The following is a 24,511-nucleotide window of genomic DNA, read 5'->3' as shown; positions in this document are numbered from 1 at the left end:
ATCACTACCAAAACATAACCTTCTGACCAGGAATCCAAATGATGCTGCTCTTATTGTTTGTTAGGAATTATAATTTTAAAAAAAAGACGTGTGAAAACATGTTTGAGTGTAGTATCTATATATTACAGTATCAGTGCTATACATCACTCTCAATTAGGAAGTGTTTACCAGATATAGGATTCAAATAACTCATTAAAGTTTACATAAAAACACTGGAAAAGATTATGAAGATAAAGCTCAACCCTCTTTGTATTACTAAATAATGGAAATTACTAATAATACATTTTTAAAGAGACATAAAGCATTCAAGCAAAGAATTTAAAACAAAGTAAATGAACTTATAAAACTAACAAAAAACAATTTTTTTTTAACTGGACAACAATGGAACCCCAACATTTCAACACATAAGCCCTAAGCTGTTGATAAAAATCTACCAATTCCCAATTTTAAAAATAGCATTTGGGGTTGCTGTTGTGCATAATTTATGTTTTCTTTCAAAAGTATGCAACATACATTACTTTCTTAAACTACTAAGCAAACACTGTCTATTGAACTAAAAAAGTGTAAGTGTAGAGGAATGTGTCATGAATACGAACAAAACAAACACAAGCTCATATAGATTAGCCAGTGATTTAATATACATTGGTCATGGTAAAGCTCTGTAACCAACAAACATACCCCAAGATGAAACTTTGGACAATGTCCAGTCGTCCAGATGTCTGGCACTGCGGCCTTTAAGTACAGAAAACTATTTCCTTTACTTAATTAACAATAAAATCATAACAAAAAAAAATTATTTAAAATAATAGCATCTAAAAAATAAAAACAAAATAATGTTTATCAGATCAGTGATTTTGGCAGTATCATGTTTTAAATTACATGGGATGAATAATTCAATTTACTGTAAACATGTTGATCAAATAACAGTAGGCGGTTATTCATTTGAATGCCCTTTTAAAACAATCTGATTCACTAGCTAAAACAAGGACCAAACAGAGAAAAAGTCTATTTGGTAGACTACTTATCCAGAAATATACACATTAATAAAGCAAACAGTCTGTTTAAAAAATATGTCTATAATAAAGCAAGCTTGAGCATCCATTGAAAACAAGTGTTAAAAAGGCCCATGCAAGCAACAAAACAGTGTGTGGTATTGTACTGAGGTAGCAACTACTGTGTTCAGTTCAAATACATCAGTTCAACCCCACCCTCCCCCAGTGTGCATGTATGGATACTGTTATAGGCAAGTGAAATTATTTGCATAGCTGCCTTTTGTTGTAACAAAATATCAAGCACTGTCTTCAGTATTTATGGCTTAAATTACTACATACAAAAAACAACCAATAACAGTTACTTATCATGAATCTACATACATTAAATGAAAAAGACCATAACAATAAAAAATCTTTACTCACAAATCAATTTCCAATACACCTAAATGACTTAAATTTATATTTATTCTACAAAATAAATGCCCTAGGAGCATATGAAAAAAAATTAATATTATGTTCTTTAACTAAGTGGGATGACACAAAAGCTTCACACTAACTTCCTCGATCAAACAATCAATACCAAACAGCCACATTAAAAAACTCAAATATTATTTACAATAAATAAATGTGTATCTACATTTCAAATAACAAAATAACACAAAAAATCCACATTCAAGATAAAATATTCATAATTTAAATAATTTAGAAAAACCACCATTATAATATTACATACCCACAGGATTGTGAACTCACATCAGTATAGATAAAAACTGTATTATTATAATACACATAAAATGAACTGTACAGATAAATCAACAATGATTTATCAAAGCATAAACAGAACATATACCAAAAATTCTTGAAATGAATATTAAGCTTATATTACATTGACGTAAATATCGTTCAGTGACTGGGATTCAAAAGAGGTAAATAAATTTATATCGTGATGAAATTACCCGTTGATTTCTAAATTCCTGTCAGTTTCATAGAAATACATCCACAGGCAAAGCTTTTATATCCAGTACTTCATGCGTGCAATTTTATCTTATATTTGTAACTCAGACTCCGCACGTGACTTCATACTCACAATACAACGCCACACTGGTCACTTAAGTCCCCCCTGGCGCCTGAGTGGCGAGGACAGCGAGATAAGTTAATTTGATCACACCTGCCGCACCAGGCCCTCATCAATGGCATCCTTTTTGTATTTCTCACGCAGCTCCAGCAGCTGCTGGTCATGTTCCTTGGCCTTGGTGTACAGCAGGACTCCCACGGTCACGATGATGGTGCCCAGACCACTCAGGAAAGTCACAGGGTTCCCAAAGAGAATCACAGACAACCAAATCAGAAACGCTCTCTTCACTGTGTTAGCCACACTGTGGACAGTTCATAATGAGAGTTTTGTAATTGATTTATACTTCTGTCATAGCTGATATATATATATATATATATATATATATATATATATATATATATATATGTATACACACATACATTTATATATATATATACACACATATTATACATATTTACAGACACATATAAGTAAATTGTAGCTATACACAAACACTTAACATTTTAAAATTTGCACTCGACGTATTAGTTATTTTAATTTGTAAACAAAAATCCTAATGGTATTGTGGGGGTGACAATAATGTGTATTGAAACTAACCCTTTATGCATCTTTCAACTGTGTTAAAGAGTTAACCCAGAATCAACCATATCAAACACAATCATAAAGACATCAATGGGTTTCAATAATCGTGTCCTTAAAGATACTTAGCTCAATGATAACAGGTCAGAAACAGTGCATATCTTTGTTTTACTTACCTGTGTGTAACAGGTGAAATATAATCCATGAGGACATAAGCCGTTATAGATTGGAAGTGGAAGAACACCCCGTTTAGCAGTAGAGAAGTTAACAAAGTAATGTCCAGCGTGCGATGGACTTTGTCCAGGTCCATCATAAAAAAACAGGCAGGAATCTGGACCACTATACTTGCTATGCTGGTGTAAAACTGTAATTCTGCTGGTCTAAAAAAAAAAGAAAAGAACAGAAATTTAAAACTTTCATTTTTACCTTAGTTCTAGTAGTATTTAACACAAATTTAATTAAATCTACTAGCTTTGCATGGACAATTTAGTGTGACATTGATGTGTTAAATTAAATAGTCTATGTACATGAATACAGTAAAATTTTAAGGTAAAATAGGGGTGAGGGGAAGGAAGAAGAGGGGAGAGTGAATAGAAAGATAAACATGACTGGTTTGACAACAATTTGTACAGAAGATCATATGGTTAAGCTAAAAACAAAAAGTTTGTTGTATTTGCAAAATACACAATTCTACAGCAATTTGGCATAAAAGAGAAATTTATATATGTAAGTTTAATAAGAAAGACCATATTTTAAAAATGTCATGTGCATATTAAAAGTATAAAGAAATAAACATTGTTAATACTTACGTATACCGATATTTTTCACCACTAATTAACAACTTGGAATAAACATTTTGCAAGCTGGGAAAAAAAATGTAATGAAATAACATAATAAAAGAAATCACAAGATAATAAATTCTAATTTATTCTGTTTCAATTGTTTTTAGTTTTTGCATGGGCTGAAGTTTCTTAATTACAACAAAAAGTGGATTGCCCCTTTTTTTTGTTTATAAAAACTAGCTATAAAAGTAAAAATGGATGTGTGAAAAGTAAAACGCAGAAGAAAGAAAGAAAATCTTTGGACTCACCATTCAGTTAGGTTTGCAGCTATGGCTGCAATAAAGCCCTGCACGTTGAAGCTAAGTTCATAAGCTGAGCATAACCCTAAACCTAGCATGATGGGAATAAGGGAGAAAAATGTGTACACCCCAGTGTACTCTCCAATTAAAATTTTAGAGATAAAAACTGTAAACAAAGGGGCAGAACTTTTGACAGTCTCTGTGAAAGACACAGCAACAAATTTTAGAGCAACCAGCCCAAGAACAACAGTTGAAAACCTGGAGAGTGAAAACAATGTTTGCTTTTAGCTACAGGTAGCAGGAGTTAGCTTATGGAGTTGGCAAGCATCAAATTATATTCTTGTCCTCACACTGACACACCCTACTGTCCCCACTCATATCAACACATCTTACATACTGTCCCCAATTGAATCAACACACCTTATTGTCCCCAAAAGTATCAAAATACATCAACATACCTCATTGTTCCCACTAGTATCAACATACCTCATTGTTCCCACTAGTATCAACATACCTCATTGTTCCCACAAGTATCAACATACCTCATTGTCCCCATGAGTATCAACATACCTCATTGTTCCCACTAGTATCAACATATCTCATTGTTCCCATGAGTATCCACATACCTCATTGTTCCCACTAGTATCAACATATCTCATTGTTCCCACTAGTATCAACATACCTCATTGTTCCCACAAGTATCAACATACCTCATTGTTCCCACGAGTATCATGTTCCTCCAGAAATTTGGTGGTTTGCCCTCCCTGCTGACAGGTGTGTACATCCCCAATGGCAAGTACATCTGGATGAAGCCAAACACAGTTGTCATCACCATCTGCATAGCCCCTGCGACATGCACATTTGATTTTAACTTTATTTTATTCTCATTATTTCATTAATCTAATGGATATTTTCTGTCATACTAAAAAAATCATTAATATGACCAAGTGAACTGCATCTATTGTGAATATTAATAAGCAAAATTTAACATTTACAAATCATTATTTATCTGAAATGACTTTTTATTTATATCTAACGATTTGGCTTACACACTTAAGTTATTTTCGAATTACCTAGAATAAAAAGTAATGACATGGATTTAAAAAAAAAATCCATCAAAACTTACCTAACAATGTTGGGTCACTCTTTAATGTTGCAAGAATATATTTGTTCAAAAACAAAGTACATGCACTGAAAAAGTACCACAGGATGAGAAAAGTGAAAGCCCGAGAGTTAAACAGCCCAAGTTTCTCCTTATCCACCACACTTGGCTTGCGTGTTCGAGGCTGTAAGTTGTCTCCCTGAGAGAGTGCTAGTTTTTTCTCTGTAACCCCTTCCATTTTCATCTTGGTGCAGTACTTAGAGAAGGACCCAAACAAGGGGCCACCCCTCACTGCAAGAAACCACCAAATGCAGCTAAGGGACAGAATTTTGACTGTTGGCTCAACAACCTGCATACAAAAAAAAACACCACAAGTGTTAAAAAACAGTAATTAACTTGTTTTTTAAACTATAAAGAAATTAAAAAAAAAATACTTTTGTTCATATATGAATATTGTTAAATAATAATGAAGAGCATATTTTAATTATTTAAGTATGATAAAATCTTATTTTACTTCGTTCAAAAATACAAAGCCTATAACAAACCTCTCATTTCGTTTAAAATATGAAACGTTAAAATAAAAATTGCAATGTAATTAGTATTTAAATGCTCTAGCACTGGCTAGCAGTTATATATTTGGATTTCTTCCCTTTGATAGAATCTATACTACACAGTTGTAGAAAGGAAAAACACACAATTTAATTAGTCAGCTGTCCTTTCAAGTTTTCTTCTTCTTCTTTCTTAATTTTAGTGTTGGAAGGGATCCCCCTCCAACACAATTAAGGATACGTGTCAACTGGTTATGCACCATTGACTCCGATTTCAGCCTGCTTTTCTTTTTGGATTTGCTTCCATAGCCTTTGTCCAACCAAGAACAAACTACAAGGCAGCAGTTGTTTGATTTTGGAGTTGTCTCTCCTAGAAGAGTAGCTGTCGTACCTAAAACGATAGATTACCAATCTAGTTCCTAGACTAGATAGATTTAGATTTTAGAATCTAAAATAAATCTATAACTAAGAATTCAAGACCAGCCTCGTAAAAAGTCTAGGCCTAGTCTAGATCTAAATTTAGACTAGATCAGACTCTAGTCTAGCTAGATCTAGATCTATAGACTAGTCTAGCTAGAATAGAATCTTGACTTGAAATTCCTGCCTGAGATCAAGAAAAGATTTTGAAACTTTTACTTTAGTGCCTAGATAGATATTTAATAATTTTAGGCTAAATCTATCTACCTACAAATACACTGATTTATTCAGAGCATATCATGCCGAGACTCAATATTTCCTTATTTTCAAATCCCGATTGATGAAATGGAAGATTAAGAGAAACTTTCGAACCATCCACGTCTTCACTTTCTCAAGCAGGTTGCCATTAGACAGGGGAAATAATGCTTATCAACTTCATCAAAGCAACGACGACGGAAAAAACTAGTGGGAGGAGGTCTTAAAATCAAATGTACCGACAGAATGTTTCTTCTATATCTCCGCTAGGCCTATATATAAGTAATCCATATCATTTTAAAACAGGGCCTACTAGCTAGATCTATCTATTATGATTATCGTTTTACTTCTAGAAATGAAGACGGCAAAATGAATGCTTTATGTACACTTTGTTTTTACCAATATAGATTTAATATTATAGATCTAGCCTAGTATTAAATACTAAACTCCTTGGAAGGGGGATTCACGCGCCTGGGGAGGGAGGGGGAAAGGGTGAACTCGTTGATGAAGGGGAAAGTACGACACACTTTGTATTTCAAATTCAAAGAGAGAATTTAAAAAAAAATATAATTTGCCGTTATTTTGCTTTTTCAAAAGAGTGAAATAGTAATAATATTGAGATGATCAATATAACAGACCTACTCAATGATGACCGAACAAAGAAATTTTTTTTAGAAAGAAATCGCTGTTTTAAAAGATACATGTTGTCATTTTGAGAATAGAAGTTGGCTGAGCGTGAGATGTGGCTTTTTGTAACCACGGGGAAATAAAAAACGCATATGGATGACTCCTAGCCAATCTTACGCTTTGTAAAAGTAAGACGCCCTAGTGTCTATTAAAGTACCTAGCAAAAAAGCCAATTTTACGCCGACCCGCGGCGTATCATACGCCGCTATTTAGTTGTTTTATTTTCTACTTTTCAGTAATTCATAATTTGTGAATACGTTAGTACCACTGATGTCACTGAAAATATTTGCTTTAAAATTAAAACACTATCAGTAAGTCGTTAAGGATGATTACCCCCCTTCCTTTCCCCCCCCCCCCGTGAAAGCAGCCTCCTCTTAGTTACCTCCCCTAAGTTTAAAATCGTTTCAAACTAAATTATCTGCCCCTAATAGCCGTCACTAAATCCGGCTCTATGATTGTAAACATTTAGCATGAACCACAGCTCACCAGACTTCCTAGAGAGGAAGAGAGGGGACTGCAAGGCGCGCTTACAGCTTGTTTTCTAACGTCTCCAAAAAGAGAATTATATATATAGATAGATATTTCACTCCTAATTTCCAAATGGCAACGTTGTTCCCGTTTGAATGTATATTTCTTAAATCTAACACTGTTATGAAACATGTTTATTTAGGTTGAAATACTATTTGTACCAAGTTCTTGCATACACCTTTGCATTTACATTTTTTTTACATAGGATGTAGATCTAAATCAAAATTAACCATATTAAAAAATACCAGAATCTTTTCTATTTTTTCATTTATGTATTTAGTCTTTACAAATTAAATAATAACCAAAGCAAATGAAATAAAACATTTATATTTTTTTGAACTAATTTATTGAACTTTTCCAAAACACTTTATAATTTAGTGTAGTTAACAGCCTCCAAAATACCATTAACTACATTGTCAGTAGTGCTATGATGTTTAAAAGATGTTGAATATACATTGATTTGTGAAGAAATAAACCAAACAAACCATTTTAAATGAATTCATGATAGCTTTCTTCAAGAGCAAACTATAATTCATATATATATATATATATATATATATATATATATATATATACATACATATATATACATACATATGTATAATACATTTATATGCACACACACAGACATACAATGAAAAACTAGCAAAATACATTATTTACAGTTCTCGTGATATTGATGGGTAAAAATGAAACCTATAAACTGTAATAAGAATGCCATAACAAATTAACATGTAGTGAGAAAAATAAAATAAAAACTAATGCAATGCTGGAGAGCACACAGAATTAGTAATTGTGTATTGCACAGTAAGTTTAGCCTTTATGTCAGTACATAATCACTTGATAGGCTAAACACACTCTATTATAAAAATTCATATCCACAAAGAAGTTTCTATATTAACATCTAGTTTTTTTGTGTGTATTCAAGTTGTTAAATTATGTTATGTGTATGATTGTTGTTATATCTAAAAAGTTGAATTTTGAGATTAAAATTGCTAACACTTTTACAAACATCACATGATGTTAGAGGTATCTAAATAAATATTATCTAAAAATATTATCTATTCTGTAATCAAATGTTTTATTAAAAAACTTTAAAATTAAACAAAAAAACTGTTACTATACCTAATTGGTAAAATCATCTATAGAGTGTAACCATTATAAAATATGTTGAGCTTGCACCAATCAGGAAGGTTAAACGTACATACTGGTTTGTTGTTTACCAGTTCTACAGCAGGTTATTAATTAAAGGATACAATACCAGTCTATAGTAATATAGAATTATTGATCTTAATAGCATGTTTCAATAACACAACAGTTCAAGTGTTGACTTCGATAATCTTATATATTATTTACTCACCATAAAAAAAAACAAAATAAATAATATAAATGTGCAAAACATCACTTATTACAGCATGTAATTCACTAGTAAAAAACTAATAATCAACAGCAATTATTTGTTAAGCGTCACACGTCATAAAAATCTACTATTTTCTAAAATTTTAAAAACGAATGGAGGCAGCTTTGGGTTTAGAAATACATAACACATCACATCCTACAAGGTATATCTGCTGTTAAAGTGTCATCATTGTGCAACAATCGAGTGCTGTTTAAGAAGGCTTCACAACCACCATTGTCCTAAGAGCGAATTAACTCCATTATTTTACCACTTACTTTTGATAGTGTGTTAGTTACTTTAAAAGTGTTTGCTTTTTCTTCTGGTAATATTTACCTCATAATTAAATACATTTACCTTATTTATTACACACACTATTATTAAAATAATAAAAAAAGTAACTGTTGACATTATTGAGATAGTGTAGGGAGATATTCTAAATGAAAAGAAGAGGACTAAAATTAAGAACTGGGGAAAAAGAAAACTTTTAGTAAAATAAATGCAGATGCAATTTTTTTTTAATCTAAACTACTGATATGGACATACGTAATTGCTATTGACATAAAAAGAGTTCTATATATGCGCAACATTATATCAAACAAATGTACAATTGAACAAAATTTAAGAATGAATAGCATGTTAATGCAAAGGCCAACATTCCATGTTGCCCAACAGAATGCAGGGGTAAGTCAAACTTGACCAGCAGAATGATGATTCAAACACAAGTAAAAAAAACAAACTCCAAATACAATATAAAAACAAAACATAAAGCAATGCAGAGTACACTAACATGTTTCAGCTGGGGTATACCAATGGCTTTCTGTCACAACATTTATACTAAGTGACACTAAAACACATGGAGAGGCAAACATTCAATCAATTCAAATGGCTCAATGTAAAACCCTCAAGGGTTTAAATGTAATTAATGAGATACATTATAATACCAGATTACACAGGGACACAAACATATACCAAATTTAAATTAAGAAAATAGAATTGTTGTTACTTAATATTTCTAAGCCTTTTTTTTTGAGTAACGGTTAAATATTATATTTAAAATAAAATGCAACACAGCATATGTAGGAGACTGGAATAAATAATACTTAGATGTTGTGATATTAAATCATATTCAACTTGGTATGTTGGGGATAGAATTATCCAAAAAGCCTTCATCAAATAAAAATTAGAAGCATTCTTGTTAGGATCAAGCAATTTGAAATTTAAAATTTTTAAGTTTAAGGAAACAAACTTTGCAGGACAGAAATATGGGAAACTTGTACAGCTGTTATATGTTCACCACATGTAATAAATAAACAAACAAAAACAAACTCAAATTTTTAGTTAAACACAGAACTTAATGGGAGAACAGGACTTAGTTACTGAGTTTCTACTTTGATCTAATAAAATCCAATGCTTTATTCTTTCCACATTAAATTATTTCTGAAATGAAACACTAAGGTCTTAATTTCAGTTGTGCTGATACCAAAGAATATTAAACAAAAACAGGTTTTCAAAAGGTTTCTTTATTTTAAAATTTCTTAGCACGATTTGAGAATAAATCACTGGCCATTATAAATTTTATCATGGGAACCTGAGTTTGATCTCAATAAGTTAAATATAATTACAGTTTTGCTGAAAAAGACTTAGTTAAGTCAACTAACATTAATGCATGAAGATAAAGTAAGCACAACAATAAGTTATAACAGACAGTTTTTCCCTACAAATGCAGAAATTATTTATTATCAACTGAGGGGAGGGCACTTGATGAAATGAATATATTTCTTAAAATACATTCGTTGACCCGGTATGGACAATAGCAGCCAATTGATCAGACTTGCATTCTATGGATGACGATTCTATTTAAGCAGATTTCCTTTTTTCAGCAAGCCAATTTTCAATTTTCTGCTTCATCTCGATGGCTATATAAAATAAAAAGAATATAGTTGAGAATAATTCAACAAAGATTTTAAACTAATCTAAAGAATACTTAAAAAAAGACAATGGTGATAGTATACCAGGTATAAGCTCTTCTTCCTTCAGTGGCTGCCTGTTGAAAGGGTCTGTTTGAGAGTTCAGCAAATGTCTTATGATAATAGCCCTGTCCATCACTGTCCCACTGGGTAAAATCACAGGATTCTCCATCAGTGTGTCCATAAGGGGGTCTGACCAATTATAATAGAACAATTTATGTTGGTACAGAAATATAAAGATTAGAAACACAATCTAGTAAACTTTGCTAAATAAGCTTAGACTGAGCCAAAACGGCTACAGGACATTACCCCCCCCCAAGTTAGAATCCTAACTCTAACTCAAATTCTATACCTATACATTACCTTAATCCTAACCTTAAGGAAAATACCAAAACCTAAGAATTCACCTCAGCCTTAACACAAAACCAACTCTAGACATTGGTTTAAGCCTTATGTTGACCATAACACTAACCATAATCCTAGCCCTGACCCTAAAACTAACCCTAACTTTAAGCAGTGTCCGGGGGGGTAATGTCCTACTTTGAGGGGGGTAATTGACAGGAGGGGGTAATGCCCTGTTCCCGCTAAAACATATGCTGAAGTAGAAAACAACAGCTTATAAAAAATATATAAGAACCTAACATACAAAAAGGCCAGAAGAATTTTCCTTAAATTAGACAGGTGGCTGCATTTAAAAATATTCACCTTTGAACTCATCAGGAATATCTCCATAATCCATTTCTGACTTGTGCTTTTGTACAAGGAATGCCTCAACTCTTTTCTGAAGTTCTGAAAATGAGTTGATTTCTTCCTGGGTTTTGATGCAGGCCTTCATCATGCAGTCAATGGCATTATCGAATAGCTCTTTGCGATAGGACCTCTGATATAAAACAGGATATCAAAGTAAAAGAAAAAAGAAAATAACTTTTTGAGTTTTCATGTTTTACTGCATAAATTAAGAATACCAAAACACATATTAAGAGTAACAACTGCCAACAACAAACCTCATCATTAGCTATTGCTTTAGCAAACTCCTGACAGTCTAAATGCAGGTAAATGTCAGTGAGGATGTTGAGCAGTTTCTTGGGCTCCCACCCATACTTCTCTGGGGTCTTGACCTTCAGGTTCTTACACTTGGGTCCACACAGCTGCTGGAGGTTGAAGTTGAGCATGGCTGTCAGGCGATCAGCAAGCTCCTGCGGAATGGATACAGACACAGGTGAATCCTGGGACACAGGTGAATCCTGGGACTCATGCGAAATTACTGGGGCAAAAGGTGAATTCTGGGACACATGTGAAATTACGGGGACAAAAAGTGAAATTTCTGGGAAACTGAAATTCTGTACAAGGATATGTTTAAGGGGTATAGGGGAAATTTCTGACAAAAGTTAAATTTTGGGGTTAAATTTCCAGAGACAGTAGTTGATGGTACAGGGAAAATAGACTCCAGATCTTTTCAAGGTTTAAATTTGAACTGAACTATCTTATATTTTTTAATATTATTATGGCTTATTATATTTTTGGGCTGAAGGCATAACAAAGTACAGGATATACTTGTTCTTAAGCACCTTTTTCACAAGCACCCCCCACCAACCATTCAGTTTTGGGGGAAAAAAACACCTCAAACTCTGGCATGTATGATATTTTTCAACAATAAGAAATTAAAACTTCTAATATGTTGCAGCTTAAAATCTACCAAACAATTTTTAGTTCAACATAACGTATTAAGGTAATCAATAATGGAAGCAGCTTGTGAGAATCAATTTTAATCCAGCTTACAAATATTTAAGTAGTTAATCTTAATGTTCATTTGAATACTTGGGAACTTCAACATTAGAACTTAATTCACTTAAGAAGGTAGCTTGTTATTTCAACACTGGATCAATTTTTAAAATCGAAAGGCTGTTAATGAAATCTTACACCTAAATCATACGATTATTACTGAAAAAAGTATAAAGTTTTAAGCCAAAGGGGGGGTGGTGGTTTTAGTTTAGAGAAAAGAGACAGCACTATCAGCCTAGCGCCTGTTGTATCCTTCCTCAACGGCCATTTTTCTCGTTCTAAATAGAATCACTATCAAGACAAATAACTAGCACTTACAGGCACTAAAAACGGTTCAACAATTTTAGTGGACAGGTAATGAAACATCTCCACAGTCTCTGTTGCTAAGGTCAGGTAGTTTCTACACTGGCGCTCATCTGAAGAGAGCTGCCTGGTTTTAGACTGCTGTTGCTCCTGTAACACATGTACTGAGATATTTGATACAAATACATTAAAATCCTCTTCAAGTTTTCATATTCTACCAAGCAGTAACACATATATAAATAAAAATATATATGTGGTATAAAGCTTTTAACAGACCACACCAAGCTGCCTGTGTTGATTGTAACTGTGCATAAAATGTCACTATTGGAATAGTTAAGCAAATCCAAAAAGAAAAGCCGGCTGAAATCTGAGTCAATGGCCTCAATGGCGCATAACCAGTTGACACGTATTCTTAATTGTGTTGGAGGGGATCCTTTCCAACACTAAAATTAAGAACGAAGCAGCAGCAGACTAGTAAACTTAAGACTTGTAAAAACTGTAACTAGGAGGAAGGCGAAAGAAATATTAAAATCCGTACTAAAAAAAAAAACAACCTCTCACTTCCAATAACCAGCTAAGCTGAAGTTACTTTTCACCCACCTTGTTCAGAGCATTCCACTTGGCTTCACTGTCCATCAGATCTTGAATTTCATGGATTCGCTTCAAACAATCCAAACTTTCATCTAACAGAAAGGTTGTGTCGTTCATCAGCATGTTGACAAATTTTATGAACTGTTTTCCAGACCTGGAGTGGATAAAACAAGCTACAGATATCAGCACAAATCAAAACCAAAGTGCTATAGTTTTTCACAAAAGAAAACTTGAAACTTTAAAAAAGGTTTTGAAATTCCTAATTAAAAAATTAGTGTAGTTGTTGCCAGAAATGAAAAAGAAAATGAAGATGTAATAACAGAATTTTTTTTTTTCACATTTAAAAATAAAGGTTCCTAAAGATACTGACCTTGCTTCTTCCATAAACTTAAACTGATGTGATGTCATTGTCCACATAGTTTTGAAGATAATACTAATATGGTATCTGATAGTAAACTTGTCATAGAATTCACTACTGGCACCAGTAGTTTCCACATCTGCAAATACAATTTTAGAATTATTTTTAATTCGCTGAAAAGAAAAGTTAGATATCCTAAAAGAGCAAAAAGAGTTTTTAAATATTCTAACTGTGAGAGTAACTATTATGTAAGAAAATGAATCAACAATTTCCACATTTATTTTCTACCATTGCTTATTCCCTGATATTCATTAATTGAAAGTACAAAAAAATTGAAAACAGTTAAACTTATTAAATTATAAAAGAAGAAAAAACAGTTAAAGCATTACATTTCAAAACAAAGATTTCCTTTCCAATTAAGTAATGAAATAATTTTTTAACAATTACTCAATTAAAAAGCAAACTGCTAACGAGCGTACTCACCAGTATAGAATTTCATGAGTGAGGGAACAAGGTTGTTTATGGCCACCTCAGACATGAGAAGTTCAGTGTTGAGAGATTCAGTTTTGGGCTGGATGCTGGGCTGCAGCACAAAAAGCACCTCCACCAGCTTGGCAGTGAGGTAAGGGTTGCGGAGGTAGTTCTGGGAGCACAACATCACCAGGACAAGGCGGCTCATCTGCTTGTGCTCAGCCTCCACTAGGCCCCCTGGGATATATCTAAAAATTGTTGATTAAGTTAGATTTCAAATTAAAATACCACAGCAAATACAACTGGTATACATTTAAAATATTTTATTTAGCAGGGGGTAATTTTAAAATCTTTAAAAGCAAATGCATAATACTGGTAATATCTAAAATAGCTACAAAATTATAAAAATCTAAAATTTTCTTTCAGGTTTAGCAAAAACCTAAATTAACTAAAGATTCTCAATTTGGTTTAGTGATACACATCAAACATTTTTGAAGTTCTTGGATTAAATAATATCACCAATGGCACTTAGTGTAAAAGTAAAATTAAAGATTCTCATTTCCTTACTGCAATGCAAAAAGAATGAAGTCAGCCATATCTTCCAGATAAAACTCTGGTAGAGCTGAGAAATAGCCTGGGACATTTTCAGGAAGTGGCACTTCTTGGCTGAAAAGAGGAAAAAAAAGATTGAATACTTTAGATAGTGAGCTAAAAACTTTGAGTTGTGTAACAACTTTATTTAGAACACTCTGGTCTGGGTCACCTGAAGGAAATAAAAATGGGCTCACAAATTCCAGAGTTAATGGTGTCTGTTTTTATAGTCTACTAGGCATATAATAAGAATTTGGAAGGATTTTTTATTTAAGGTGAAAAAGCATATATCTAACAATTAGAATGTATAAAAAAAATGTATGCCTTGTTTATTTGAAACACTTCTTATAATTGTATGATGGAATATTAAAAGATGAATGTTTCTGCAACAAACTACTTCATCATACACCACATATTCACTAGGTCAGTGTACATAGTTACCAAGGCAACCTACTACGGACACTCACCATATATTCAAAGGGTCAGTTTCACAAACATACCTACTTGCATATTCATGTAACATAGTGTGCCGCCATCACTTACCATCTATTTTCAGGGTCGGCTATTCTCATCAAGAGATCAGCTGTACGGGTATAGAAAGACAAACACCTCAACAGCATATCTTTGTCCAACACTCCAGCATCTGCACACATTTTGCTCTTCTGGAGTCTCTGTATCACAACAACATTATTATACACACGGTTGGCATGGTGGTTTGTACTAGAAATACTGACAAGGGAGGGGGGAAACTAAGACGAGGGGGTCAAAAAATGTTTTGCGTTCCATTTACAGGTGTGAGGGATATTAAAATACAAAAACCAATGTAATATCTTCCAAAGCATTATATTTTTCCAAACCAACTTTTTTTTTTCTGCAGTGCAAAAACATGTCTATTTAGCAATATGTTAAAAAGTAACAATTCAGTGAAAATTTACTAAATGCCGGTAAGGTAATACAGTATCATATTCAGGTTCCTTTCATGTTTGGCGAGTTAGGAATATTGGCCAGTAATAGCCACAAAATAAAAATACCCTACAAAAATAACAAATAATATTTGTCCAACACTGTCACAAGGATCAAATCTAGATTATTTTTTTAATCCACTTAGACTCACCTGGTACTGGGATTTCCAACGTTTCAGCTGCTCTCTGCTGCGTCCGGCAGTGGGCAGGTTTTTCCACTGGGGTTCAGCTGCCTCCATGTCAGAGATCAGGCGGTGCAGGTCGCGGATAGCTCGCAGGCGGCGCTGGTACTTGCGCGTGACTGGTAGAATGGCTAGGTGGTGGCAGTGGAGGGTTAAAAAGAAGCATTCTGTGGCAAACTTGGGTTCTTGCTGATCTTTCAATGACTGCACTGTGAGAACAAAGTTTACATACATACAATTATGATAACTGTAGCCTACTGTAAGTAAAAAGTTTACATACACACAACTTTGATAACTACTGCAAGTATAAAGATTACACACACACAAGATTTTCATAAAAGCACTGTAAATACATTGTTAATATAAACAAATTTTTGATAACTGCATTATAAGTTTAAATACACACAATTTTCATAACAGCACTGTAAGTACAAAAGTTACATACACTGTGTTGTTTGTTAACTGCAGTATTAAGGACAAAGTTTTGAAAGTTAGCATGCACAAAATTCTGAAGGTGATAAGTGACAAAAAGAAACACCGGACAGAGAAAATACATGTCAACTTACAATTTTGCTGACTCCACTCTTCCACCTCCTTTTCTGTGAAGCGCATGCGTGATTTGTTTTGAAGACTGAGACGTTTTGTACAATGGAATGGATAATAAATATCAATCTGAAAAATAATTGTTTAAATCACATCAATCAGGGCTTAAGAGTCATATTTGACGGGTACAAAGCACATTTGTAAATATGATTTAAACTTTAACCATCATGGGCGACAAAACTTGAAAGATAAAAACAAGTCACTACCTTGTCTAAGTCAATTTTTTCTGAGAGTTTTTGTAGGACGGACATCAGGTTCAGCATAAAGCCATCACCACTTAAAAATCTTTCATCAAACTGTAAAAACAAACATTCCGAGTATTTCAAATGACGTTACAACAATAGAAATAAAAAAATGATTGCCTATATAAATACTGTTTTAAAATTTACCTGAATTTGGGAGCGTTTGGCATTTCTATCCAAGACTTTGGAAATTAAATTAAGAGTGGCTTCCCTTGTGGGAGAATTGAGCAGCATGTTGTGGATTATTTGAAAACAATTACTCTGAATAAATGACAGAAACAAAACATAATTATTATTTTAAATATAAATTATTATACAGTTAATACAGTGAGCAAAAACTATCATATAATATATAAAACTGTTATTTTTTAAGGAAAAATGTAATTTTAAAAGTGCTATATCAAAGAGATTATAGCAATATTTTTATAAGTTTAGTATTAGAAAGTAATTAAAAATTATGAGACCGCTCTTAAACATTGGTATTTAAAATTAATTACAAATTCAAATGTTCATAATAATACTTAAACTGCCTGATCAATCAATATACTTTTACATCATCATTTTAAAAGAATACATGCCATTTTTCAGCAGTTATCGAACCTTAAAAAACACACAAGTTAAAACATAACCAATCTTTTCAACAAAACTGAGGCTAATACACTGACCCTAACATCCTCCAGACTGCCCATTAAAGATTTGTATATTGCCCAGGCATTGTCCTGTGACATGTGATGATTGGCGAAAAATTCTTCAACTACTTTCACCTGTATAAAGCAGGAAGAAAATGAAAACAGTGTTGACATCTGTGTATAAAATAAACAAGCAAATGCTGAATAACTGTTCCAGATTTAAAACAACAATCAACTATGACTAAGGATTACTCACATCATCTTCAGCAAATACAGAAAGCCCAAGAAAAGGTCCAAGTAGAGTTAACTTTTCAACTTCCATGCCAGCAGCTTGGCTGACTGGCTCTGTCAGCCAGTTAGGTTGTTCTATAATCTGTCAATTAATTTTGTTTGTTAGTCAAATCATAGACAACATTCAGTTCACATGAAAAACTCGACCCTCAGGGAAATGAAACAAACAACACAATATTCCTACCAAATTACAAATGGGACGGCAATTGGCTGTCTTTATGCTGGTTAGCTCGACCATCACTGCTAGTGGATCACGGTATTTGTCTGTATTTAGTCCAAGTGTAGCAATATAGCGGGACAGGTATTGGAGAATTGGGCTGAAAATCTGTTATAATATAACAATAAAGTATTTAAAAAGATGTAACTTATCTCACTATTAAACTTACTTTTATAAAAATGCATAGGCTTAAAACTAAGGTAATATTATAAAAATAATAGATTCATGTTAGTCTAAGTTACTGATATTTTTCTCCTCAAGGCCCAGGTGTTATTTACTATTGTGTTTAGTTTTTAATAATCTCAATCTTCACCTAAGAGTTATTCTAGATCCATGCAAAAAGTTTAGGATTTGATTTTAAATTTCAATTAGTTGTCTTTAAAAAAGCAATGATAAAATGTCATTCCACAAAAAAAAATTTTATTCCGAAAAGCAATGAATTTTATATATAAAAAAAAGTTTTCTATTCTAAACACATCTGAGTTAAATTCTTCCCACAATTGAAATAAACCTTACTTTGTGTAAAGTTGCAGTATCTTGGTGAAATGTGTGCACAAGTTCTGACAAAAAACCTCGAGCTAAGTTATGTGATAGGAGAAATGGAATGAGGGGAGAGTATCCTGTTGCTGACCTGTTGGGTAGAAAAGGTGGCATTTAAACAACAAAAGTTTCATACAAATTGCACAGTAAATAGGTCCAGATAAATAAAGTGTATGAAAAACATGTTATGATACTTTGTTTGGTTAAAAAAAATAATACTAACTGTTTATTTAAATAAAAAAATATAACACTTTAATTTTAGGCGTGGTCGAGTCGGTAAAGCTCATGGTTGCTAAACCGAAAGTCTCGAGTTCGAACCCTCGGGCAGATGAGGCTCGTTAGCTGGGGACAGCCACTCTTCTAGGAGAGACAACTCCAAAATCAAACAACTGCTGCCTTGTAGCTTGTTCTTGGTTTGACAAAGGCTATGGAAGCAAATCCAAAAAGAAAAGCAGGCTGAAATCGGAGTCAATGGCCTCAATGGCGCATAACCAGTTGACACGTAACGCTTAATTGTGTTGGAGGCGTGGTCAAGTCGGCAAAAAGCTCATGGTTGATAAATTCGAAAAAAGTCTCGAGTTCAAACCCACTGGCAGATAAATCTCGATCCCCTTCAACACTAATAATTAAGAACGAAGAAGAAGAAGTAATATGCAAAACATAGTGCTGTTTTCTTTAACACTACAAAAACAAAGCGTGACAAAGTCTGTTTATGTAAAGACTTAAAAATCTAAAGAAGTTGAAACATGTACCTGGACTGAGTGAAGACACCTTGTAAAGTGAGGGAGGAGTAACAGACACACTGGTTTCTTGCAATAGACAAGGCATCACTCATGGGTGGTATGCTGGTTTTCTGGAAGAAAGTAAACAACACATTTTTATACTTTCAGAATCTTTAATTAAAAAAAAGCAGAGTACTCTTTCAAACCTTAGGGCCCACTTGGCAGGTAAAGTAGACTTCCCCCTGTTTCAGTGACCTTGGCATATGAAGGGATTGTTATCAATTTTAAGCCAAGCCAGCTTTTTTCCTGGATGTGAGTCAGGTACCCTTTAGAGCTGGGTGGACTCAGGGACTGGAGCCTGGGATCAGAACAGTAGACTTCCGGGTGAGCAGTCGAACACTCTACCATATGATAGGGCTGTCTCCAAAGTGGACATAATGTAAGAAAATGTTTTTGTAAACCATGATCAGTATCCTATTTTCAAGTTCTCAATTTCACTGTATGAAGTTTCCAGAACCTTAAATAATGCATAAAAAATTTCAGCTAAATATCTAGCCTGAGATCACAACAATGGCTTACTTTTGGTGAGTTCTTCTCCTCGATGGCCACTCTATCATAGCAATCAATCAAGTATTTGAGGATGTTTAGTTCTGGTGATGATGGAACAGTGATCTTGCTGCTGAATTCTCTACAACTGATGTAATTTGTTCCTTGCCAGCAACTGTGGATGTTAAGGGAACGACAGATAAATGAAGGACTCTGGCATACTTAATTGGGACAGCAAAAACAGTCGTGTTTTATTACCTTTTTTGATAATTTAATTAGGAAAAAAGTATTTGGTAGATAAGTATAGTTTTTTTTTTAGATTTGTACTAATGGTAAATGTTTATTTTAACCCTGGTAGTGTAGTAATTTACAGTATTCTATTACAAATTAATGAAGCACTTATGTTTACTTTCAAACTAATAAAAATCTCTATAAAAACTTTCAAACTAACCAAATACCAAAGACAATTTATTTGAAGACAAGAATATTTTACTGTCAAAATTACATTCATGGTAAAATTTACCAAGTTTTTAAATTGGTCTGTAGAATAATCATTAACGGAGAGAAGCATGACAAATAACAAGATGGTCAAAGTAAAAAATGTAAAGATAAATAAAACTTTAGTTATGTTTCTTGACTTCCGCATATGGAGGGATGGCTTGGTCAGCACTATGCCCAGCTGGAAGGGTTACCCATTAAACAATGGCACTTAGTGTCAACTTACCCAATGTCATTAACATGAGGAGGTGACTTCTCAGCGCTGGCTGTGTTAGATTGAGAACTTTGTAAAACTAGAACAGATTCCATAACCATCTGGTTAATAAGGTCTCGGATATCACTTGGTTCTGCCAAAGATGAAGAAAATCTTTCATTAAGAAAACAGTCTTCCTATGGAATCTTAGCAGTACTAAAGTAAATTCAAATCCTTTAAAACTTCTAAAAAAACTAATGAATGGTGATGTCAATCATGCACAAGAGCAATTATAGTTGTGATGGATATAATTAAAAATAGAAGTGGTAATTATTTTGTTCACTGAGCTTATAAACTATAATTGAACATACAGACGTAACAGCTATTAAAAAATGCCAGCAGGACAATTGAGACAAAGCAGGATTATTTTCTGAATGCTCTTTGAGTCATGGTTTGGTTAGCAATGCTAACACAAAGGTAGCCTGATACAGTCTGATGAGACTTGAAATAATTTTGTTTTAACAGCCTGATATACTTCCTACAAACATGTTAATTAGAATAATTAAAAGAACTTGTTGGCCAACCCACTTGTTGAAGAAGCTGCAGCTACATCAGCCAATTCCCTGAGATGTAAAACATTATTTGTTCTACTGTACTCCTCTGACCATGAAACTGCAAATACTCTACATAAGGCCTTTTTTACTTGATCCTCACTTGCCTCAGACCCCACACTTACGTTCTGGGGAAAATTATGTCAAAAATTTAAAAACAGATTGGTCAGAATCTTTCACAAAATGACAGAAAAAAAGGATTGATACAGATTGATTATGTATTCACAAAAATTAGCATCACAAAATTTTAAAAATCATATATTACTATACAGCCAAGAAATAAATGTAACTAGTTTATAATATACACAACTAAACTTCATTAGGTAATGCAATGAAATATTATAAAAAAGGGAACTTACTCTTTTTCTTTTAGGTTCAGGGTGGTCATCTACTTCCATAGTTTCTATACCAGAATCAACATCAAGCTGACTGTAAAGTACATTAAAACATAAACTTAAGATAACAGTGGATCAAAACATTTGCTTAAATCATCCCCTAAAGAATCTATTCCAGAATCAACATAAAACAGGCTAAACAACTTTTGACTAGTTTGTGGTATCTGAAGACCACAAAATCGGCTAGATACCAAAGTTCTGCTAGATATATAACTTTATTCTGTGAAAAAAGGCAACATACCATTTTTCATTCTGACTATCCAGTGTACTTTCTTGAGAAGGATCCACTTCCATACCTGCTATTGTTAATATGAACAATTGAAAGAATCCATGATTAAAATAGAAAAAAAAAACCCCATTATTTTAACTTATAGGGAACTATCTTTATCATATTGTATAACAATGGATACAAAACAACTAGAGCTTAAATAATATATCGTTTTCAAAAACATTTCCACGTAAATATTGTTAATAGTCCAGTAATAACTGACAAGAATTTAAACCTATTAACTATTTATTCGGATAATAAATTCACCATCAACCTTCCACATAAAAAATACTTATAGGTCTCTGTAGTTTATGCTACTGTAGGAAGTAATTAACTGAAGAAGGTTCTACTTGTTTAATATGTAGGTACATTAGTCAAAGGATCCAAAGAGAAAAAAAAAGGCACAAATAAATACTAACTTGCTCCATTTGGAGATGGTGTACTTATATGCTTATGTTTTTCTGGCTGTAGTTTTGTGGCTGAATTATCCCCACTTGTGATAGCTGGTGTACTGCTACCAGAGGCTCCTTGAAGCTGGAGACGAGCAAGCCGTCTTCGGCGAATCTAGAGCAAACAGATTAGTGCATGAAACATCAAGAATGGCATACGGAATCGCATATTTCAGAGGTAGAGCGATTTACTTTCCTGTATACACAGTATAGAGGAATTACTAATTATAATTAACAGATATTTTGACAGTTTTACACCTCCCTACTTTATTGTATACGAGATATATATGTATTGTAATCGTGTAAAAATCTTAATTGAGACTTTGACAAATTTGGACGTTTTACAACCTTTTGGGTCCTGAAAAATTTCAATCCTATCGGTCAGTGTGCATGTAAACACTATAACATGATTACCATTTCAGTTAGGCCAAAAAAATTTTCATCTACTTTTTAGTGATTTCCAATGTCATTAAGTTATTATTAAGTGGCGTAAAGTGGTACTGACTCTACTTCATTTTTTAAAAGCCTAAAACTTGAGTACCATTCAAGCTAGGTGGACGATAATTTAAATATAAGTATTAGAATGTATGCAAAGGTATCTGTCAGATTCTCAACGACTTCTAGTAATCAGAAGTAGTACTTTATTTCTGTTAGAACACTATTTGGATTACTCTCAAATTTTGGGTGACTTTTCGATATCAGGAAGTTGTACTTTTTTTTCCTGTTTCTAAAATACTGATAACATAAGGTGAGGTAGAATATCCCCCAACGACACCACAGGCTCAGCGGCATCACTGGCAGGTGCACTACTGCAGGGATGCTGCCCCTGGTTTGATTTGGTCATCTAGAGAAGGACGCTCTTTAAAAAAGATACCCCGGCCACATGGCCGCTGGGGCGCCAGCGGCGCGGTTTGACAGTTGGATCAGGAATTACCCCTTACTGCCTTAGCAGGACACCTAATCAAAATGTTGAGGCCTTTTGTGAAAGTGAATTCACAAACTAGATCTAGAATGTAACTAGAATACTACATATATTATTATTAGATCTAGACTAGATGGTAGATTTAGAATCTAATCTAAGTCTAGAAATCTAGATCTAATCCATAATCGTAAAAAAATGTAGGTAGCTTACAAACTCTAGATTAGTTCTAGATTCTTGATGGAGTAGATCTTGTTTTATATTTTATAAGAGAAAAATATAAACCCTGCCTAATTACTAATATTTAGGGCCTACATATACTAATAATATATAGGCCTACTGACAGCCTATTAATTATGATATTATGACTGATTAATCTAGAATATACTAGGCTATAGATAGGCCTATAGAAAATATAGATAAGACTAGATTCTAGGACCAATGTTGGAGTCTCAGCAACAATAACATTATTAAATTATTAATGTTTGAACTAGGGCACTAATCATTCTAATCTAATTGTCAATTCAATTGTTTAAAAAAATGGCCGATGCTAGCCGGAAAAAGATGCGCATGCGCAATGGAGAGAAACTACGACTTGCCATCGCGGCAATGTTTTCGATGGTACTGTGCATGTGTGTGTTTACAACCGCAGAACCCTAACACTATCCCTAACCCTAATTCTAGCCCTAACCATAGCCATAGGTCACTGCGCATGCAGACTAAGTGGAGACGTTGGGGAGAAAAATCTTCTTCCGAGTAGTCACTTTGTAAAACAATAGGCCTAGAATCTAGATTCTAGAACTTGATCTAGACTGGTGACTAGAAAAATCTAGATCTAGATTCTAGATCTAAAATCTAGATCTAATCTACATCGTAACATTGACAAAACAACACAAAATAAAACTTTCACTTGTCTGAGTTTTTTTATTTGGTAGTTTTAATTTTAAGTTAAGACTAAAACTTAAGACTTAAGAATTGTGACTTAAGATTACTTAAGAAGTTAAGAATAAGAGTTAAAAATTAGGCCTAATGAATGAGTTAATTAATAATTATCAGTAGTTCAGTAGTTTAGTATTAAATTAATCATTTAATCAGTCAGTACTCTAACTCAGTAGTGTACTGTAAGTCACTGTAACTGACTGTAAGTTTAGAAGATCTAGATTTCTAGACTAGATCTAGAGATCTAGATTTCTCTAGTCGTAGTATCACATTCCTTTTTTTAAAATATTTACTAAATAGTCAGTGAGTTTCTATAGATCTATATCTAGAAGTTAAAGTAAGTTTGTGAACTAATGATCTTACTTCATCTGGTGTTAGCTCACTCATTCTTTATGTTCCGATTTTGCCTTGCTTATTGACTATGACGTAGCTTTCTTATTGCGGATCATCTGTTCTTATTTTCCTTAGTTTAAGCTGAAATCAAATCTACCAAGTCATCTAGCTACCATTTTGACGAAGTTATTTTAGCACATTACTTAATTTATGTTTTAACAACAAACAAACAAACAAGAAAAGCAA

At 33.2% G+C, this 24,511-nt stretch overlaps 2 protein-coding genes across 4 annotated transcripts; both read right to left on the bottom strand.

Annotated features, from left to right (window-relative positions):
• Positions 1-219: 219 nt before the first annotated feature.
• LOC131933358 (solute carrier family 35 member E2A) lies at positions 220-6,195 on the bottom strand. Of its 2 annotated transcripts, none has more exons than XM_059290136.1 (7): positions 6,062-6,195; positions 4,854-5,178; positions 4,438-4,573; positions 3,737-3,985; positions 3,456-3,509; positions 2,823-3,026; positions 220-2,368 (listed from the first exon to the last, which is right to left on the bottom strand). In XM_059290136.1, exons 2-7 carry the CDS (start codon positions 5,071-5,073, stop codon positions 2,155-2,157), a joined length of 1,077 nt encoding a protein of 358 aa, XP_059146119.1. In that variant the 5' UTR covers positions 5,074-5,178; positions 6,062-6,195; the 3' UTR covers positions 220-2,154. The 2 variants fall into 2 exon arrangements, with proteins under 2 accessions (XP_059146119.1, XP_059146127.1); XM_059290144.1 differs by having other exon boundaries at positions 6,066-6,195.
• Positions 6,196-7,609: 1,414 nt separating this feature from the next.
• Positions 7,610-24,408, bottom strand: LOC131933206 (ubiquitin conjugation factor E4 B). Of its 2 annotated transcripts, none has more exons than XM_059290003.1 (26): positions 24,296-24,408; positions 22,045-22,189; positions 21,599-21,656; positions 21,322-21,391; positions 20,940-21,090; positions 20,385-20,505; positions 19,694-19,835; positions 19,145-19,245; positions 18,369-18,483; positions 17,820-17,960; positions 17,601-17,717; positions 17,381-17,479; positions 16,863-16,976; positions 16,680-16,769; positions 16,437-16,542; positions 15,841-16,079; positions 15,270-15,397; positions 14,703-14,801; positions 14,148-14,383; positions 13,677-13,803; positions 13,316-13,460; positions 12,731-12,865; positions 11,635-11,826; positions 11,336-11,510; positions 10,676-10,822; positions 7,610-10,579 (listed from the first exon to the last, which is right to left on the bottom strand). In XM_059290003.1, exons 1-26 carry the CDS (start codon positions 24,317-24,319, stop codon positions 10,521-10,523), a joined length of 3,276 nt encoding a protein of 1,091 aa, XP_059145986.1. In that variant the 5' UTR covers positions 24,320-24,408; the 3' UTR covers positions 7,610-10,520. The 2 variants fall into 2 exon arrangements, with proteins under 2 accessions (XP_059145986.1, XP_059145993.1); XM_059290010.1 differs by having other exon boundaries at positions 21,599-21,653.
• Between the last annotated feature and the right edge of the window lie 103 nt (positions 24,409-24,511).

The sequence above is a fragment of the Physella acuta genome, unplaced genomic scaffold (genome assembly GCF_028476545.2).
Source record: "Physella acuta isolate Inbredline_101_S28 unplaced genomic scaffold, ASM2847654v3 ptg000106l, whole genome shotgun sequence".
In the NCBI taxonomy this organism is placed as follows: Eukaryota; Metazoa; Mollusca; class Gastropoda; family Physidae; genus Physella; species Physella acuta.
The sequence above is the reverse complement of the archived record's forward strand: the minus strand, read 5'-3'. Positions and strand labels throughout refer to the sequence as shown.

Bases quoted from the DNA above. Each gene is read 5' to 3' on its own strand.
- LOC131933358 (XM_059290136.1), bottom strand. From the start codon at position 5,073: ATGAAAATGGAAGGGGTTACAGAGAAAAAACTAGCACTCTCTCAGGGA. The intron at 3,986-4,437 runs GTATGTTGATAC...TTCACTCTCCAG, and splicing joins ATACTCGTGGGAACAATGAG to GTTTTCAACTGTTGTTCTTG. The intron at 3,510-3,736 runs GTGAGTCCAAAG...TTTTTTTCCCAG, and splicing joins GCTGCAAACCTAACTGAATG to CTTGCAAAATGTTTATTCCA.
- LOC131933206 (XM_059290003.1), bottom strand. From the start codon at position 24,319: ATGAGTGAGCTAACACCAGATGAA. The intron at 22,190-24,295 runs GTAAGATCATTA...TGTTTGCTCTAG, and splicing joins GTGAGCTAACACCAGATGAA to ATTCGCCGAAGACGGCTTGC. The intron at 19,246-19,693 runs GTAAGCCATTGT...ACTTTCTTCCAG, and splicing joins AGGAGAAGAACTCACCAAAA to AAAACCAGCATACCACCCAT.